At 33.9% G+C, this 21,334-nt stretch overlaps 1 protein-coding gene across 21 annotated transcripts in view; it reads right to left on the reverse strand.

The window, feature by feature from the left end:
- DMD (dystrophin) overlaps window positions 1–21,334 on the reverse strand; it is a 1,308,223-nt gene that overhangs the window by 657,657 nt on the left and 629,232 nt on the right. For all 21 annotated transcript variants that reach the window (XM_069784897.1, XM_069784898.1, XM_069784912.1 and 18 more), the window contains 3 exons: window positions 20,677–20,829; window positions 19,572–19,754; window positions 4,887–5,081 (listed from right to left, as the gene is read on the reverse strand). In XM_069784897.1, coding sequence (XP_069640998.1) covers window positions 4,887–5,081; window positions 19,572–19,754; window positions 20,677–20,829 — 531 coding nt within the window. The remainder of the gene's footprint in view (window positions 1–4,886; window positions 5,082–19,571; window positions 19,755–20,676; window positions 20,830–21,334) is intronic.

A 21,334-nucleotide genomic window follows, 5' to 3' on the forward strand; every position in this document is an offset into this window, starting at 1 on the left:
CCAAGTAGATCAAATTTCTAAATATTAAAAATAGCTGAAATACATTTATGCACTTCAGAATTGATAACGGGCATATCCCTAAATGTTTAGAATTAGTGGCCTACGAACAGGCATATAATTTCTGATTTATATGTCAGACTTTTGCTTTTGTTTAGAGCACAGCTGCTACAGACAAAGAAAGATAATACAGCTGACCTTCTATAAATGAAATCCACAACTTGATGGCCAAGAAAAAAAAAGAGATCATGTATATTTGTTTATGCACAAACCCATGTATCTCACACACATACTCCATCTATCTTTCATGTTGAAGAGAATAGCTTCAAGCAGCTAGTTATCAACAATGCCTTGGGAGATTTTGTAACATGGTTAACAGAAGGGCACAAAGCTTTAATTTTTAAGAAAAAAGGATAACAGAAAATCATTAGCAGCTGAAGCGACAGAAGCCTTTGGGGAATGATCCATCTCATTGCTCTTGAAAAGAGAAATCTGAGTGCTAGAGACTTGAACACCAGTTTATTTTCACTACCTGGAAGTTGTCTTTATCTGCCAGAGAAGGACAACTTTCTGTAAAATTCAGTTCCTTGGCTATTTGTGTACAAATCAGCCAGCAAGCACTGCGTTACTGACAGATTTATTTGGAGTGTGCATTTGATTACACTCAGTTCTAAGTTATGGTTAATTGGGTTTTACTGAGCTGCAGGAGAAAACCACTTTGAATGTCACGTTAGGTGATGTTTCTTGATAAGAACCACTTAATAGATGCCAAATATGTATTCCAATGTGCAAAATTAAAAATACGCTTGTGGCAATTAAAACTTTTGTAGAATGATGCTTCATAATTATATATCTAGCAGATTTGTTACAATATTTCATGCTTTTTGTACTAACATGAAAACCAGTAACAGCACAGTTGCTAGTAATCATGAATAGCTAGAAAAATTCCACAAATTACTTACAAATTTTAAAGTCTGTATAGAACTATGAGTTACAATATCTGTCTGGTATGGGTATTATTCATTTAATAAACCATTTTGAAAGGGGATTCTGGCTGCCGGAATCATGGATGTGTAATGCGTACAGTAAATTCCCTGTGTCCTGGAATAAGACACAGTAGAAAACTATGCAAAAAAAGTGCTCTATCTACCAGTAGACGAAGAATTACCAAAAAAAGGGAAAAAGAAGGGGGGGGGGGGGGGGCGGGAATCAGAGCATGAAGATATCTGTATTTAAAAAATAACGGCAAACAACCCAATTTTTAACAAACTAAATAAAGACCCTACTGGAAACACGCAAGAAGATGGACTAGAAAGACCTGTGAGTGATTATGCAAGAAGTTACATATATAAGAAACCTCTTTCTCAGATGGCTTTCCATATTTAAACTATTACATCATTGAAAAATATTACACCTAAATGTATAATCATATTCTACAATATTCCTGCTAAAATTAAGAATATTAAAAATAATAATAAAAAGAAATTCCTAATATGTATGGGCCCTACTGCAGGTTTGTAGCATGAATTATATAAAGCAAGTAGCCTCAGAAAATAAGTTTTGAATTCACAGTTAATATAAGTAAGTAAGGAACAGGCACGACTATGCCATGATTATGACAGTGATCCTTAACATGAAATTCTACTAAACACTTTCTCACATATGGCTATAAAGGCAAATTAGACTTCTTAAATTCCAGATCAACTGTTTCATTTTAGCACGCTCATTTTTGCTATGTGTTAGCAAACAGAAGTACATGTTAGTTTTAATTCTCTGGTTAATAAATGTATTTATTTCAGTGTATACATCTTCCACTAAATAATCTGAAGCTTGAACAAGACGAGTAGCTTGCATGAGATAATCACCACACAGGAAACCTTTGGCTTAGTATGAGCAATAAAACTTGATTTTCTAAAACCAGAGTAAGTTGAACATATGCAAATTTGTATATTCATTTAACTTTCAGGAAGCATTTGGGACATCCATTGCAAGTAAGGATTATTAGCTAAATTCTGAAGAATTTTATCCCTACACTCGATCATGTAACAATGACAACCAATTCCAACCAATTCTACTTGGGCAGCTCAAAGATTATGAACTCTATCAGTATGAACATCATCAATAGCAGAGAGAAGTACAATGTTTGTGCTTGTCCTATTTTTAGAGTATATAATTAAACCAAATTTACTAATCCTTCAACTTATGAACCCTGTTTTTCCATACAATCAATTGGAGTTTCATCTTTGACAGAACTGTAATATTTAAATCCTTTGTTAAATACTGTAGGTACAGTGATGAAGAAAAACTGGGGTACTATGTGTCTTAATACTTAAAAGAGCTTGTAATAGGATAATGGAAACATTGCAGTTGGTGACTTTATGAGATAAAGAGACAAGACTTGTTTTCTCTATCTGATTTTTCCACTCCCTAAAGCTTAAAATGAAGAGAACAACATTCCTGTGAGTTGGTTTCAGTGGATTTACTAAATGTGCCCATAAAACCATTAGAATTTACTAAACGTTAGAAGCCATCAGATTTTTGCTGCAAAAACTCATATTTTTCTATTTTACATCCCTTTGATATAAAAAGTCAGTGCTAGAATTATCTATGACAATTAATAAAAGCAATTTCTAATTTGTATTTGATATTTATCCTATTGGATAATGAGCAATCAGGTTTAAGTCTTACTGTGCATATTTATTTTGGAGAAAAATGTTCAAAGCAGTTACCACTGAAAGATTCTTGTAAATAAACTTATTTTTCCTTTTAAGGATTCATTAGAATGGATTCTTTCTGAATGGGAGTGAAAAAAAAATCACAAACTCAGTTTTAAAACACAGAGCTATTCATGACAGTTCTGTAATTTGATTCATGCAAATCTGTCAGGGATAAAAATCAACCACAATTTAATTTCAAACCTTTCCCAACCAGCTGCTGAACAATTTATGCACTACTTTTCTATTTTTACTGCAAGATAATGACAATGATGAATGCTTTTCCTTGGAAATAAATATTCATTAAGCAGGCTCAGATCAAAACTGTACCCTTCCAAAAGCCCACGAATGTGCAAGATCCATTTGCCTCTTCTAAGAGATTTATTTGGGAGGAAGATGGAACTGTGCCCACAAATGCATCTCGTAACAATTTAATAGTTCAGTTAAATTAAACCTATGGCAGTACTTACTTGTAACCTCAGTAATCAATATTATTAAAGTTGGTGTCAACTCCAATAATACCAAATATATGTGGGTGAACAACAGATTAGTTATGGATATAAATCAGATCAAGATAGCCCAAATGTAAAGCATTAAGAAGCACTAAAAGGAAGTCAACTGCCAGTAAACTGCTTGAGATAGGTCACTGTTTTTTCCATCCAATCTAGTAATGAACATAAGTTCATAGACAAGGACCAAGTGGTAGCTCATTAGCCATGATTTACACGGTCTATGACTTTTTTTGTGCAGAAGAGTCATTCTATCAAAAGGAATTGTTTAAAATGAAGAATGACAATAACATTGGCATGTTGTGTGCTTCAATACTCAGAACCCCTTTCATCTACTGGTACTAAATCAGAAGTGGTAAACGGCCTACCGTTATTTCACACAGTCCTATTACCAGCTACATGCTTCCTTTGCTCCAATACTTCACTGTTATGCTTCACTACACGTACTATACTGCCTTGCTAGGAAACTGAAAACACCCTACTTTTCAAGAGCTAATAAGAATATCTATATATGTGTGTGTGTATACAGATGCCTAAAATGTATAAGATCTATGCATGTATAAGAATTATAAATAGATGTGATTTTACAGAAGCTAACAACAGCATTTGGATGTGGTTTTGTTACATTTCCTCTGTTACAGAAACGGATAAATGGGCTCCTACAGAGGACAATTCAGAGCACCCAGCCAGCACCCCTGCCCTGATTCTCCCTCTGAGCTTCTTTCTTAGGCAAATTCCAGCCTTTTTAGGCTAACGTTTCCTTTTGTTAAAAACTTTCCTTCCCCAAAATAATCACAGAAAAATAGAAGTGTGGTCTTCTCTTCATGCTGGATGACAATTTGAAATTGCTGTAATTATATACAGTGCTTAAGCATGATTTTTTACAAGGCTTTCCTCACACAAACATTATTCTGCAAAAGGTGATAACTCATTCATCTACTTAGGCTTACAACTTTAATCTTATTCTCTTTTTACGTCAATTCTGTGTTGGAAAAATTCCACCACTTTCAAAGGATTTCACTGTTGCAAGCGATGAAGAAACCAGACAGTAATATTTAAAGTCATATCAACAATACTGAATTAGCTTTTTCTTAACTACATTATCTACCTACTGGACAATATTTTCTCTTTAGCTAATTAAACTGTAACGATCGCACAGAGTACAGCCCCAATCAGACTTCAAGAATTTTTTGGTCTAGCATGGAATGGAACAGCTAAATTTTACTTGGTTTTGTTGCTGTTTTAATAAAAAATATTTTAAAATCAAACACTAAAATAAAGCTGCCAAGATTGCGTGTGGATAAGGTTACTTAGCAATTACTTCAAATTACAAACACAACCCCAAAACTTTAACCACAAATTCACAACTTTAAATATATAACTGCCCCTCTCCATCCTTTCTCTCCCATTCAAGGATGGACTTTGCAGATACCCTAATGCTCTTGTCTTCCAAATACAGGTGAAACAGACAAAAATAAATGAACCCTACAGCGTTCCTAAATTTTGCACCAATGTGCCTTCATATATAAACATCCACATATGCATACATGACAGAGGGGCTGCGCACTTATAAAACAGATGTCTCAGAATGAGCGCAGGCTGCCAATACAAAGCAGCCCCAAAAATAACAGAATCCAATCGTTGCAAGAAAAGCTTTCCATCTTACCTTGAGACACTCTTCTTGTTTGAAGAGGTCCTCACAATCCTTAGCCTGCAGAACCGGTGAGTTAAGACGCTCTTCTACTTCGGACAAGGCTTGCAGAAGGTGAAGGATCTCTGCCAGGTATGTAGAAGGCACATGAGTGGTTTCCACAGTCATAGTTTCAGTCACCACAAAAGCTGTATCTTCAGGAACTGTTTGCTAGTATAGATATACAACAGAATGCTTCCTTTAGTTTCTTAACACTATGCAAACCTATAACTTAATGCAATTTCCAGTTCACAACTTAGAAACAATTAAAAATAATTTCTAAGGACAAATGCAGGAAATATTTGAGGGTTCTGACATAGATCACTCACGCTCCACTAGGCTGTTTGAAATGGCAGGTACTAAAATTAATCCATGCAAAAGTGCACAAACTTTTCTTCTCCTACTCTCCAAAGAAATGAAGATAGGAAATGCAAGAGTACTCTGAGATTACGGTGTTACTGAGATTTTAGTGCTAGCCCTTTCATTTTAAATCATCACACCTCTTTAAGAATCTGTCCTTTGTTATAGAAATTCCAGGCATGCCAGGCCTAAAATAATTTCAAGGTGTCAAGTAAAATGACTTGTGTAAAGGACACAATTTCTTAAATAACATGCAACACAAAACAAATAGGTCAACTCAGCGCTTTCAACACTATACTAAAACCTAAAACACCCCATTCTGAAAGCACATGCATACACCAATGTAAAGAAATCCCAGAATGTTTTGGTTCCAAGAAAATAGATAGTTGATCTATGGCATTTGGAAAGATACTAACATATAAGGTGACAAAATAGTGATTGTTTATATAAATTCTCTGCAGTACTGACTTGATATGTTTATGGATCATAGATAAAAAGTAATAACAAAATTGTGCTTTGGAGCAGGGAGAACTGTGATTGCTTCTTTTAACTAAACTCCAAACACAACATCACATGCATCTCCATTAGAAAAGGCAAAATTTAAAAGATAGAAAGTATTTGTGACTTCATAAGCATAAGTTATTATTTACTTGTTTTGTTACATCACACAGGATTCGTAGTGTGGGACCAAGATCCATTGTGCTTGATGTCTGTCTGCTCAAAAATAGAAACTTTACGTATTGAGGACCTCAAAGAACTTTTACAAGCAATTGCTGGTAAACTTTCTTTCAAAAATGGTATTATTTAGATGCTTCAGTCCTAATACAGATAATCACGGATTTTGGAGCCATGTATGTGAAAGACAATGGATCAATGGTCCTGAAGAAAACAATATCATTAGTTAACTATACAGCATGTAGAAGAAAACAAATATAAACACTCTCTTGCACATACTACCTCAGCAAGGTGTCTCATTTTAGTTTACGTATTTGCCCTGTCCATCCTTTCATGACCTGTTTCTCCTTTCAGTTACCAGGCCGAGTCATCTGGTTCTTCAATTTTCTTTAGAATCTTAAAATATGCATATACACACTCTAGAAGATGTATGCATATCACATCTAAAGCCCATGAAGTTATCTGTAGACTTGTGTTATTCTGCTGCACTTCTTATGCAAATTTAATTGCTTAGCTTACACTTTTCTCACTAAATGACTTTCTCAGTACATCTGCTAACACTGAAACCTCTCCAATTACCATATCACTGCCATCATTTTTATTATTTAAAATAAACTGCTTAAAAAAAATTGTGTTTGCCCCCTATATGTTTCATGAATCACATGATGTGCAAAAATAAGACTTTACCCCAGTAAACCTAAAGAAAAAGCTGTCCCAGTTGATTAAAAAATGGGAGATTCTCAACAGGCCACTGAGGCATGCAGCAATAGATTTTCAATCCTCAAGACCACACAGTGACAATTCTACTTGTAGCAAAGAAGTTTAGATCCACATGAGGAACATGTTAACTATAATTGTATTTTTCTTTTTGACTGAGAAGACAGAATATTTATGTTCACAGTAATGAAAAGAGCATGCCAGGTGTGCAAGGTTATTCACTCAAAATGAGGTCACATGAATACGTAAAGTGACACACAAAATATAATTAGTTTCTATAGTTGTATTAATCTATTTTTTTTTCCAACACAAATTTAGGCTAATAACTATGTACATGTGTATACATACATGTATATGTGTGTACATAAAATAAAATCTGTGCCTTCTTGCTCTAAATAATTCCTGAAACCAGAAAAAAGTCGAGCGGAAATCTGACGTGTGAGCACTTCATGGATATCATGCTTAATTATTTATAGTATTGCCAAAATTGGGTATCTTTCAATCACTGCCACAAAGAACTCATAAAAGGACTCTTCAAGGCAAAATTAATTAAAATCTGAAGACAGGACTGAAGCTTATATGACATATATGGTTTAGTAATCCCTCAAAATACGTGTAATATTTAACTCCCATCAATGTTAATGACATGTATGCAACCATATATTCATGCTCCCCTTCACAGAAAACTTTACATTCATATTTCTCACAGCTGGATGATTACACATAAAGTTCTACAGGAAACAAGACTCAGGAGTTTTCTAGTTCAAGCAAACCATTAATGTTTGTAGTGTTAGTTAAACTGTAAAGTACTACAACCAGATAAATAAATAAATAGATTGATACTTGAAAGTAGAGACCTACCAGAACCTGCCCTCATATTTGGCAACATTATTTAATACCTTATTCTAAAAAAAAAGAGTATCAATCCAAATTAATGAGTTTCTGAATACTATTTAAATGAAAGAGTTGGAAATTTGATACAACTTTAGAAATCAGGGATTAAATTTCTTTGACTTTAGTGGGTTTTTCAATAAGTCACAGGAGTTTCTTTCCTTCTACCTTTCCCTCATTGACAGTAGCATAACAGAAGCCAAGGCAGAAGTTGGCATCTTGCACTAAGGAATGGAGGGTAGGCATATCCAGAACTGACAATTTTAATCAGCAAAGAAAAGGAAAAAATTCTGGCTTGTCCCTATGTTTGCTGGAATCGCCTTACTGGAGAAGATGCAACAGGCAGAATCTTTCCCTATATTCTGGACAGGCAACTTTACTAGAAATGCATAGCTGAAACTGAATCATATACTAACACTGTAATGAGGGGAAAAAAAAAAAAAAAAAGGAATTTGTAGCAGCTGGTAACCACTACCATTAAAAATAATATTCATTCAGTAAACATGTATGTCATTACTAATGCCAAAACGGTTCATAAGCAGCAAGGTAGGTGAACATTTTTGTAAGGATTAAAAATAAATAAGAAAATGGGAATTAAAGTTTTAGATAATCATTTAAGAATAGTTTTGAGTAAGTTGAATCTGACACAGTGGCAGAATACATTAGTTACTTGAAAATACTCAAAACCAAATAACATTTAAAACTAATACATAATTGAAATAAACTGTTAAGAATTATGAGGAAATGCTGGTGTAAGTGGCCATTTCCTATATGGTTATTTCTGCAAAATACATTTTTATTGATATTAATTTATTTTGTATTTTTACTTGATTGTCAGTGATATAGTGATGTGCAAATTATTTCTAGTCTCTGAAAAAAAACCCTTCTTTTGGGTAAGGCTTCACATTTCATGCATTGCTTTTCACCAAACATTATCATCTTTAGAATAGTAAACTGGATTTTCTTCCCCATCATTACATATTTTTAATTAAGGCACAGGATCTTTCCATAAACATGACTCCACTTACATGTGAGAAACTGATTTTATTGATAGCTACCACATCCTACCAGGTGCAACACAAAGACAAGAAATATATCCATGAACTGGCCCTTACAGAGAAGGCCAATAAGCAAAAAACCAACCAACCAACCAACCCCAACTAAACAAACAAACAAAAAACCAACAAAAAAACCCTACAGGAATAACACAGGGTTTGCCCACAAAAATCAAACATCCCTCCCAAGAAGTATCTGTGATGATTATTGCCCACATCTAGAACAGATTACCTGGTGGCATCAGAGCTAACTAGCCCTGGAGAATGCTGTTAATTGCCTTTTAGCAGTGGACAACTCAGTGTTAAAGCACATTTCACCCAACTCAGCATATCCATTTCCTTTCCTCTTTCTGCAGAGGGAACAACCCCAACACCACTTCTGCTCTTCAACAGTTTAACCCAGAAAGCCTCCAACCTTTTTGCGTTAGGCCTTCACAACTGTTCCATTTTTGGTCCCTTCCCGCTCTAGGCCTCCAAACTCATAGCGACCTTATTCCGCTGTGCTTTTGAGTTAATAACTTCACACAAAGTGAATAATTGGGAGGAGTAAAGTGGCAAGCCACACGTGTCGGTGCTACTGTACCATGACACTGGTCCTAGCAGCATCCTGCTGAGAAGTTCAGGAAAAAGAGACAACCACGTGTCTCCTCCTGAAGTGAACTAACGCTTGAGAAAGTATTCTTTACAAGCAGCTGTAAGATATATAAGCATGTAAAAAGTCAGTTGCATCTGAGGAATAAACATAGGTGTGCTAGACATACAAAAAAAAGCAGCAGATAGCAGAAACCTCCTGGCCAAAGTCATGCCTCCAAGAGTCCAAGAAACTTTGGAACAGTTTGTTGCTTTCTAGAGCAAACTGTAAACTACGTGATATTTGCTAGCCCGTGGTTAGCTTCAATACAGCAAATAAAGAATTAAGAATGCAAAAGTATGATCAAATGCTGTCAGAGATCAATAAAACCAATTTCAAGAACATATTTATATATAAAGAAGCTTTTATTCACACCTTCCTACGTCAGCTGTGAGTGGTGATGTCAGGTAACAGAAAAATAAGTGTTGTCTCTTCAGTATTGCTAGCACATCTTGCCTGTAAGTGCATATATATGTAGAAAGTAGATCAAAATTATACCAATAACATGGAATTTTCATTATGAGATTGGATGGCCTTAGTCAATCACAAAGTTGTTATCTTTCAGTACAAAAAGAAGCATCTCTTTCAAGTATAGAGAGACCTAAATCCTCACTACAGGATTAAAAATTTATAAAATGCTTACATAATTCCATGAAGGCAAGGCCTTAAAAGGCACCTGGCAGCATAAAAATCTATTTAAAATAATAAACTTTCTTTAAAAAACCCATATCTTCAAGAAAGAATGTAAATATTTTCTCATGTATGTGATTTTTCCACTCATGTATGATTGCAGTCCACAAAAGCCTGCACATTGCAATACTTAAAACATGTAGTTTAATGCTTGTATCTGACTTCATCAGCAACTTATATAAAAACTGAAACTTTAAAAATACACATGATTATTTTCACCACTGGTCTTGCACAGAGTGTGCTTTATGGCTTCACAATTCTTCCCTGCTAAGGCACACCTTACTTACTGGTTGAGAAATGTTGCATTAACGGGTTTTATTCTATGATAAAATGAATCTATCTATTTTATCTATACATAAAATGAAATAAAGCCAGTTTGAATGAAACTATTCTTAATAATAGCATTAATTAGAAAACACTGCAGTAAATTTTACGTGCGAGGAATAGCAATAGAAAATTGCAGGCTTTGATTTTGAAAACCATCAATCAACAGGCATTAACCAGTGCGAACTTGCTTCTGCTGTCTTATTTTTGACCTTCATAACTTGATTGAAATGCAAAGGTTTTCTCCATAAGGAAAAGTCTGTTCCCTGTACTTTTAGGCTTAAATTTTGGGACATCTCCCAGAAACTCAGATAGTCATGCTACACTCTGATGAGCTCTGTATGGTGGATTGGATAGATAGCTGTGGTTGCTTGGCTCAAAGACTTGGATGACTACTTATTCCACCCCCAATTTTTCTTTTTTTTTTTTTTTTTCTTTGAGAGTGTTATTTTCACATTTAGATGAGGAAAAAAAAGAAAGATACAGACAAATGCTATAACACTTATTTTTAAACATTAAACCCAGAGTAATTCATCATTATTTTGGTTGTATTCATAAATGTAACACTGTTTTTTTTTTTTTCTTTTTTTTCTCCCCCCCCCCCGGAGATAAATATATAGTTTAAAAACTATGACAAAGCATTTCAGTGCTGCAGCCAATCGTCTGTGTTCTGCACACCCTCATGCCTTTAGAGCCCTCCAAGATGTCAGGTACACTCGGTCAAGTCATAAAACGAACATCTTTGGCAATCCCTTTTTCAGTTGCCTAACAGTGCTTTCGTTCTATTCTGGCTTAGATCATTACCTCCAGGTATGGACTCTCCTCAGGCTGAGGCACTGCTGCATATTGAACTTAGCTGGAGCTTATTTGAAAACCTACCCATTGCTCCTTACTAAGGTCCTGCTAGCATTCACACAAATAAGAGACTAACACAACTAGCGCAAATTGGAAATTTTAGCACTTCTGCTATAAACTTTTAACACTGACAACTTTCATCGGTATCTATTTGTTAAGCAAAGAGAAAAAAAAAATCATTTTAACCGTGATGAGACTGGGACATAAGACTTTCATACGCTATACTGTGTGTGATATAAGCCAGCTCTTTCAGAAAATAAAAAACAGAGCGCTGTGTATCTTATGCTACAGCTACAGTGTTACCATGTCCTGAAGAAAAACAAAATCTAGTAGCATTATGGCATAATTGACTAATTGGAACTACTGGGATTTAGAAAGTGTCTCTTGTTTTAAATAAATTATGCATATATGTTAATTACTTCTGATAAAGATGGCATATCTCAGTCTTAACTGCAGTAGTTCAAAATTGACAAGTAAAAGGAAATCTGTATGTCTCTGTCATGTGACTTTAAATGGGTATTTGTAACGTTATAAAAGGAATTATGAAAAAAATTAAAGGATGTAACTCCTAACCATTTAACAAACACTGCTCAGGCCATGTACAGTCCCTAGCATTTGGGGGGAAGAATAAACCTTCAACAACCAGTGAGTCAAAAGATATAGCCATTCTCAGTATTAGAAATCAGTAAATAAGCAAATACTTAGGTACTCGTGTTACATTTTGGAATGAAAGACATCAGAACATATTGCAAAATCTACATCCTAGGCTGGTTTTCAACAGATATTTTAAAATGCTATTTAGAATTTTAGAAGGGTTTACCTGCAAAATACTTTTGCAATTGATTTATATGTGTTAACCTTCCAGTGGACAAAACTGGAAAGTTTTTATATGCTAACTAAAGAATAGATAAATCCATAGAATTGTTAACCATTTCTTGTATTTGTCTTGTAATATTTTTCATAGCTGAAAAAATACATGCAGACATTATAAAGGATACTTAAGGAAGGATCTGGTTGACACTTTACAAGATTAAACTCTTCTACACAGTCCTATATCCTTGTAATCATGATGTCCAATTGTGACAGTCTCTATTGAGTCCATTAAACCAGCATTACGTACTCAAATTTGCCTGCACTGCAGGAAATACCCAAAAGAATGGAAGGAATTTCAAATGATTTTTTACTCAAAATAGAATTTCAAAATTGTGTTTCTCAGACAGTGGCAAGCTATAGAGAAGAAACAGTGGCAGCACAAGCTTCTACATGATCTGCTGGAAGGCAGCCTTTCCAGGAACAGACTTTGGTCAATGCTGACTTATTTAACGGCTGATTTATTAAGACTACAGAAGTGCCCTAATCTTAGACAGCGTTTAAGCATGAAGCTTTAGGGCTGTCTTGAATAAAAATAGGTGTAATTCTACTGACTGATCACCAAGGAACCAATTAATGTTAAATAAGCACAGATATGTTAGAATACAGTCTACTGATATCTAAATTGACTAACTCATTTTGAAATCGACTGTTGATTTGTGATGCTAACTTTCCAGATATTTATGCAAACTACGTTAGCTGTTTTTTGAGATAATTTAGAAAATACTCTAAAAACACCACTAAAGTACTACATTAGTGTTGAATGCTAACAGCTTCAAAGAGCAAGGTCCCAAAGCTTAAACACTGACACCTTTCAGAAATGTTAAAAGGCATTACCTAATTATTTTCCATCTTTTGTTTCTTAAAATAACCTTAATCTAAATTTATAGAGATGCAATCATACAGAATAATAGGGCTTGTCACTTAGGCTGATTTTGTTAACTCAAGACATAGATTTTTTTTTTTTTTTTTTAATAATGAAAATGACATTGCTGTCAATCCAGCAGTTTTGAAAACTAATTAAATATATATACATAGATATTCAGCACTCACACTGTACATTGTCCTGGTTTTGGCTGGGATACAGTTTACTTCCTTCTGCACCTTTAGGAGTATACTCGGATGCATAAAAAAAACCCAAAACAAAACAAAACAAACAAACAAACACCCCCCCCCCCCCAAAAAAAAAACACAACAGAAAAAAACCCATGAGTGATGCTGACATCCTGAATTGTAGACAGGAGATGATCATCATCTCTTCAAAAGATACTGTCACGTAGGGCCAGATCACTCTGCAGCAGGTCTTTTCCCTTATTATTTAATTCAATATTATAGCCAAGTAATTTTAACACCAAATTTCTCACCATGTAATTTATTATGTTAATAAATTATGATATACTCTATCAGAGAAAATAAGATGGTAATTAGCTGCCTTGTTTCCCAGATAGCTAGGAAATTATAAGGAAGAAAATACTATACTAGTATAATGCTCAGTTTTGTCCAAAGAAAATTGAAATGAGAGACGACTGGGCGCTATGTCGCCCATGATTATTTAAACAAAGGCTGTTGGTCCTGTTTCCATCTCAACCACACAGAGAACAGTAAGAAAAGCCTGTGGCGTGGTTAAGACTACATTCTTATAACCACTTCGTATGATTTAAAGACAGCATCCTAAACCAGCCTTAGTCCAAGTTGCAGCAAGTTTTCATTCCTACGTGATGAGGTAAAGATGTCGAGTTTCACTTTTAAACCAGAGAATGGAATTTCGATCACTGAAGTTTGTAACAGATAATGAAAAATGGCAGAGAAAAACCTTTTCTGTAAATTTCTGTCATCTGCAAGACAGGATTTTTTAACTTCTCTCTATTAAAATACTATAGATTTCCAGTGATGATAGTGAATACTGTACAGAATTAATAAGTAAATATCAAAGATGACAAATACGCTTTAGAAGACCTCAAAATACTGTAGTAAACTTGTCCACTTTTATCAAAGCAGGCTATACATGGTCTTCACTTAAATTACCACAACACCGTATGCGTTCATTTTAGACACAGAGAAGGTAAAGTGCATTTAGAAATGCATCTACAAAACTAGCTCTTCTTCAGCTATATCAGAGACACTACCTATCTTCAGTGTACTTCCCATACCTTTCTTATCTTCAATTAGACATAAAACTAAAGTATTTGAAATAGAATTATATTATTAGGAATAAATTTTCTAAAAGCAATTTCCAGGTTGACAGATGCTAGAAAATAGGTGTAAACCTTCAGCCATGATTCTCTTCCCAAATATTCTCATTCATCCTCACCCCTTTTGCAGACCACAGTCAGAAAAGCCCAGTCTCGGGCTGTGCTGTGTAAAGCTATTTGTTTAAAAAGCTGCCACTGTAAATGTCAGAAGAGTTAAATGGTGTCACAAGATCACCTCTGTCCTGTCCTTAAGAGACCCAAAGCACATAGGTGAAACAGATACTAATCCATCACTGTATAGTTCTTTTCTTTTGTCCAGTAGGTATTTTCTTATTTTGCTTTTTTATTGCCTTTTCTCTCTTTTATTCGTCCTCTCTCCCAGTCATTGTAGGAATAATGAATTAGTCTACCCCTTCTTCTTGGTAACCATTACTTGTTTATTTACCCCAAGAAATATTTAAGCAAGGATAAGAGAAGAAAACTACTTAATTCCAATGCTGCTCCTTATGAAAACTTGAAAACAACAATCGAAAACAATGGTAGCACATTACCACTGAAGTACCCATGTTATATAGATGCGGACAGGTAATTAGGACACCAAGTCCTGTGTTTATCTAACTGTGACACATTTATTTCAATTAAAGTTTGATTTATATCTGAGAAAATATCTTTATATATAAACATACTTGTAACAGTTAAAAAAATGTTTAAATATCATTAAATGAACTAATTAGAGCTCCATAGGGAAATACTAACTGAAAACTGCTAGATGCCCTTAAAAGGCTGAACTTAAACAAACTCTTGAATTTCAGTCGTAAACTTGATAAGTCCTTAATCTGGTTCCAGAAGTTGATCACATACTCTCTCACCTGAAGTAATCATCCAGTTAGGAGACAGGTATTTTGAATTTCTGAATGCTTTACAGAATCTTAAACAGAATAGTGCCTTTTATTTGGAAAAATGAAGTTTATGATATTTAGTTCATAGTAAGTACTGAGAGTACTGGTATTTTATCCATGTTGCAGATAACTATTGAACCGCTCAGACTAAATCACTTACCTTATGGGAATAAATACATGTTTTGTATAGCTATTTTCCTTATTAATTCCTGTTCAACACATAGTCTAATTGGTATGAAAGACAGTCTCTCCTGATGTTTATAATTTAATCAATTTGATTATTTTTTCCAGAATGGCCAAAATCCAGGCTCAAATATTTCAGTAGTAAGATTTCAATAGAATGTTTGTGTGTGTCACCAATGAATTTACTGAAATGACTTGGGTAAGCCTATTTTTTTTTTTTGCTTGTATATACATCTATAAGTACATAATCTTGAGAGCTGTTAATAGGTTGCAAGAACAATATTCCTCTTGTCCTAAAAATACTCTGGCTTACTATTTACAGCATGCATAGTTCAGCTAGGAGAGTAAAAGAAAAAAACCACCATATGTGACAGCAGAAAGAATGTTGGATAGCTTGATAAAATATGGTAACAGGACATATGAAATAAGAATTTATAGTGTAGGCTCTGTACCTGTGTTCATCTAGAAAATGTTTTTTTCATGATAAAGGCCTTCAGTACTCTCTAAACACAGAGTAATTTCAGTCAGCTCAATTAAATCTAAACTGAGCCATGACAAACATGCTCACAGACTGCTGAAATGAAAGCATGGAAAAACACCTTCTATAAAACAAGCATTAACTAAAGCTAATTTATTTAATATAATCAATATATCAATAACTGGTTTTGATCCCAATTTGAATTAAACTATCTGAATCTAGCTTTTTCTCTGCAACAGATAACTGTTTTCATCACCCTGGAACAGTGGCGCAAACTGTTGCAAAAAACAGTAACTGGAAGATTTAGGTTTAGACTGTAGCAAAGAGGATTGATAACTTTTCTGAAAATACTGTGCGACTGCCAAGGCTTAATGATTTTGGATTCTGCAGAGATAATCTAGCAATAAATGTCCCTTGAACTCTCTAATGTTGTAATTTTTACTGAAATGAATTTTTTAAAATACAGACATGTAATTTTAATATGCAAAAATTGCATACTGCTCTAGGATTAAATTGTAATGGCTTGTTTTTTGAAGAGTATCTTAGGCTTCCATGCATTTCAGTGGGATTTAGTGGTTAACCATCATTTTAGAACATGATGGTAGAATATTCCACTCTTCAATAAGTTATTCAGATTTCACAACTGAAGTTGCTACCAACTGATTTCAAACAGAAATTTTTAGCAGAAATTAAGTAGAACATTAAACTTTTCTTAACACAGGAATTGGAAATTTGCCTGACTGAAAAATTGAATTTTCTGCCCACCATTTATTTTGCCACATATTAATAAAGACACCATGTGGGAGAAGAACCTTGTAAGACAACATGAACTCCAAAAACTTTTTCCCACTCAGTGTCATTTTAGGTTTTGTGCAGTTGTATTTATGTATTTGTGTACCATGTTTAATCTGTTATTGCAATAAACCCACCTTTTTCCCTACAGAATGTCACACCCTACTCTCTGACAATTTTTCACATAAAGAGATGACCACTTTAACAAATTGAATAATGTCTCAAAATTGGCATTAAACAGAAGATGTAGTGTTTGAGGTAATATAACTATATCGTACCTTATTATCAAAAGTGGTGACGGAAAATTCCTTTTTATAAATATACACCCATATATATTTGTCAGTTAGTTGCTGGATATTTACTGCTACGTATTTGTGAGACAATCAGAATTTAATGAGAATCTACCATGCTAGAAAGAATCAATTCTTATATGGTTATGGTTCCTATATCCTTCTGACAGGTCTTCCCAAAAAACATTAGGGAAAAGTAAAATCCAGAGGAGCATGATCACTCTAATTTCACACTTAGATATCAGAAATATATTGGCTCCAACAAAGGTAAGAAATGCAAATCTGTCATCAAGCCACATAATTAAAGGTCTTCTTCAATGCAGTCTTGCTATGTTTATTCAATGAATCATAATGAATTGCAAGATATACAGTACAACTAAATCCTCATTGATTCATAATAACAACTTTCAATTGTTAAATAAGTCTGTTACTGAATACATCATCAATTATAAATAAAAAATGCAGCAGTTTTCTATTTCTTTTGCTTTAAAAATAAATTCCTTTTTGTATTTTTATTATATGTTTTTATTCAGTTGGTGGTTAACATAGAAAATCTCTGTGAAAGTTATGTTTGCTGGTATATGCACGTGTTCAAGTGAATAGTTTGAATTTTCATTTTTCTTTTGTATTTTAAAGTCTTGCACAAACAATTAATTAATCCTCACAACATCCCTGTGAGGTAGGTAGGTACTTCGGCTGTATTTAAAAAAAAAAAAAAAAAAAAAAAGAAAGACTCAAGAGAAATTCACTTTGTTTCACTGATTCAGCAAAGCCAAAACAGTAACAAGGCAGATGTACTTCTCGCTCTGGTTTCAGTCATGAAAATATACTTCCTCTCATCAGTTTCAGTAGCTTCTGTAAAACTTCTAAAATATTCCATATGAATATCACACCTTGGTCTTTGTCAACAGAGCAAGATATTTTTCATGAGAAATTAGAAGGATACAGTAATTATCCTGTACATAGGTAAATTTCATTGAATAATGACCTCATTCCCCAGATAAATACTAACAAGCAGCCTTCTTGCATGAAATATTTGAGAATATTTAAAAATTTAACCATTACAAGGATAGAAATGTATTAGATAAATAATATATTTTAACAATAAAACTACATGTAATGGTTACATGGCTTTAAAAAGTCAATGACTGTATTCCTTTGGCCAATTCAAAAGCACATGTGCTGATGTATCTACCTTACATATTTTAAAGAAAAATATGCTAATATATAGTTTTATTGATTTGCTAGTAAAATTTTATATTGGATATACTCATCCTCTGTCATGGTAGGTGGGGGTTGACATAAAAAGCACATTGACAGCAGAATGTTTTTATATAAATTGCATGCACATTCTTATTTCTTACTTGTTTATCAAAGGAACAAATATTTTCACTATAAAAAAAAAAAGACTCATTTACAAGACAAAGTGAAGCTTGCTCTAGCTCCATGCCAGTATAAACGATTTGCAACTGATTACATCCATCAAGTTTAATATAAAGCATAGTAATCTGAAAAGAGTAATCAGATGGAACAAGATTTAATAACATACAAACCAAAGTTAATGTTTCTCTGATTGTTTCCATTAACTGCATAGCTATCCCAATTATTATTTTTATGTGTACATTATGTAACTTAATAGTAGAAAAGTTAAAAATATACAATACACTCAGTACATTAAATAGAGGACTGTATTGACCAAAAGGTTATACATTATTGCTGATTTTTGGAACTTTTTTCTTCTTTTTTAAAACATAGTCAACTATATATCGATTAGAAAGAACGCTTTATGTATTTAAATTTTCATTATCCTGTCAGTACGTCCCCTCTGAAATCTAGGTGCATTCAAAAATAAATAAAATTATATTTTGTTGAAACACCCCTTCACCACTAGCACTTTTAATATTACAGAAAAGCACATAATGCAACAACTTCCTTGAGAGCAAATCTTATCTTTCTTCACATAAAATCCAAAGCCCATAAGACAATGAGCAGAGTAGTAGGAATGGCAGGGAAAAACTGCCATGTAAGTGCAAGAGCAATCTCTGGTAACCTTCTAAATGGGTAACACCCAATACGTATTTCGAACATAAACCTGGAATAGTGACAGTTTATTTCCCTTTTATTTATCCAGTTATTGCAGCACATATAAACCAGTAAGCCTCATTGTATTTTATACACAACTAAACAACTCAAAATGAGGAGACGCGAAGTTGGCTTATAAAATTATGTTTTCATCCTGTCAATTTTAAAAGTACGCTTTCTTGCAAAAACTCCTTTGAGAATTCAAGCATTTGAAGAAAAGGCCATGTGTATATAGTGTCATAAGAATTTTTTTAATCTCATCCTAAAGTGGGTATAACGGGTTATGGACAAATAAAAAAACAATTAAAATTGGCATGGGATGGGTAGTTTGAAAAAGACAATTTTTGTGTTTTACACATTCACTGAACAAAATAGATGCATGGCAAACTGACGCTTTTAAACTGGAAGATGTTATGGAAAAATAATGAGGCAACAGAAATAAACATGAATTCTTCATTGCTGAGTTTTTGGTAATTGGCTGATTTAACTTAAGGGCAATTTTAAGACCAAAGCAGAGAACTATTGTATTAGAATGTAAAGATTCCCCCACTTGCAGACAATAGGGTTTTTCTTATTAATATCTGAAGAGTTGACACTGACCCTGAAGCTCTCATTGTTAGTAGGATGCTGTTAGTAGTAGTAGTTGCAAACATTTGGGTTTGCCAGTAACAACTCACAATTTGTGCATAGTTGAGTCTTCGAAACTGAGCAAATTTGCTCTCAAAATCTCGCCAGCGCTTGCTGAGCTGTATCAGGGTTGGCTCCACTGCTTTTGCAGCCCCATCCTTAGACAAGCGTTCAGCCTGCCTGTGCACCGCATTCAGATCTTCCTTCTTCTTCTCCAATTCTCCATCAATCTCCTAGTGAGCAAAACCAATACAGGGCCCAGGACAGTTAGCTAACTAGATCAATCAACTGAAAATTAGCAAAACACTTCTGTCAGAAATTCCATTTCCATTTTATTGTTACAATTAAAATTTACAGCTATTTCATGTCTTATTTTACATTTAAACAAAACAAAAATAACTGAAATTGAAGAACCTTCTTGGAGATTGGCTGTAGAGATACTAACAGCTAGTACGCAATGAAAACTAGTTAGCAAAAGCCAACAGTTTCCACTTCCAGATTCTTGCTAGTACCCTGTGATGGGCAATTGGAGAAATTCTTTTCCCAATAAGGGTCAGCATATTCAGGACAAATAGCGTTTGGACAGCTTACAAATATATGATTTGACTCTTCAATATGTTACTTAACTCCTATTTTACTCTGTGGGAAACTCAACAGAGAATGAAGCAAAGAAAGACGATGCAAAATAAACTAGGAAAACCTTTGACAGTATGTAAATAAATCTATAGAGTTTGACAGTGACATATGAATATGTTCTGATGAAAATGAATGTGCTAACATGAGATAGAGGTCATCCATATATCGGTAAGTCATTTGTTCATCTGGAACAAAGATACATAAAATCAATTACAATTTTTACTAGAAAACATTTGATGCTTCTTAATACATTGCACACTTTCCATATTATTGATAAAAAATTTTATTTAGCGTGTTTCAAATTATTTATCTATAACATTCTATATAACAAACAAATACAAGATATAGTACAACAAAGAAATGTCAGTTTGAACACAGTTTGTTTTACTATAAATAGCAATAAAGAACTGAACTGATAATATTCTGTATCTATTGGATTATTTGTTGCAATTGTTGTCTGTTAAATTCATAAACTATCACTCAAAAAGATGTACCATTGCCATCCCCAAACAACATTACCTTTAGCTTCTGCTCATCTTTGTGGTCTGGTAGACTGGCTAACTTTTTCTCAATGTCATCCAGCCATGTCATTAGGTCATCAGCCTGCCTCTTGTACTGATACCATTGGTGAGAAATCTCTAAAGCCTTTTTTCTTCTTTGAGATCTCAAGTCCTGTTCACAGTGCAGACATTATTAGAATATGAATTAAAGGCTTATAAAATATGAATTGGTATGTGTGCACACTGATGGGGAAAAAAGTGCACAAGGCCACTATTTTTTTTTTATTAAACCTTGACATTTAAATCAAGTATATATGTATCACAACACAGTATATTTTCTTCAGTTTAACAGCATATAAGTAACTGAACACAGCATATTTTCATCAGCTGAACAGACTATTTTTTCTTTTAAAGGAGGTTACCTAATTCAGAGTTGTTCACATGTTGAATAAGCCACTGAGACAGTCACCAATATTCACAGAAGTTAAGACTCTTATATAAATGTCAATATTTTATATAAAACACTTTGCTCAGAATACTTACTGGACAGATGGAAACACAGCCCACTTAGTATCTAGCCATAAGTGGGTTTCCTGTGTTTTGTGATGTCCTGTGAAATTCTATCCTGCATGCAAACTCTGTAGCTATTCACATGAAAATAATTGCAATGCAAAAAT

This window comes from Haliaeetus albicilla, chromosome 6, assembly GCF_947461875.1.
Source record: "Haliaeetus albicilla chromosome 6, bHalAlb1.1, whole genome shotgun sequence".
In the NCBI taxonomy this organism is placed as follows: Eukaryota; Metazoa; Chordata; class Aves; order Accipitriformes; family Accipitridae; genus Haliaeetus; species Haliaeetus albicilla.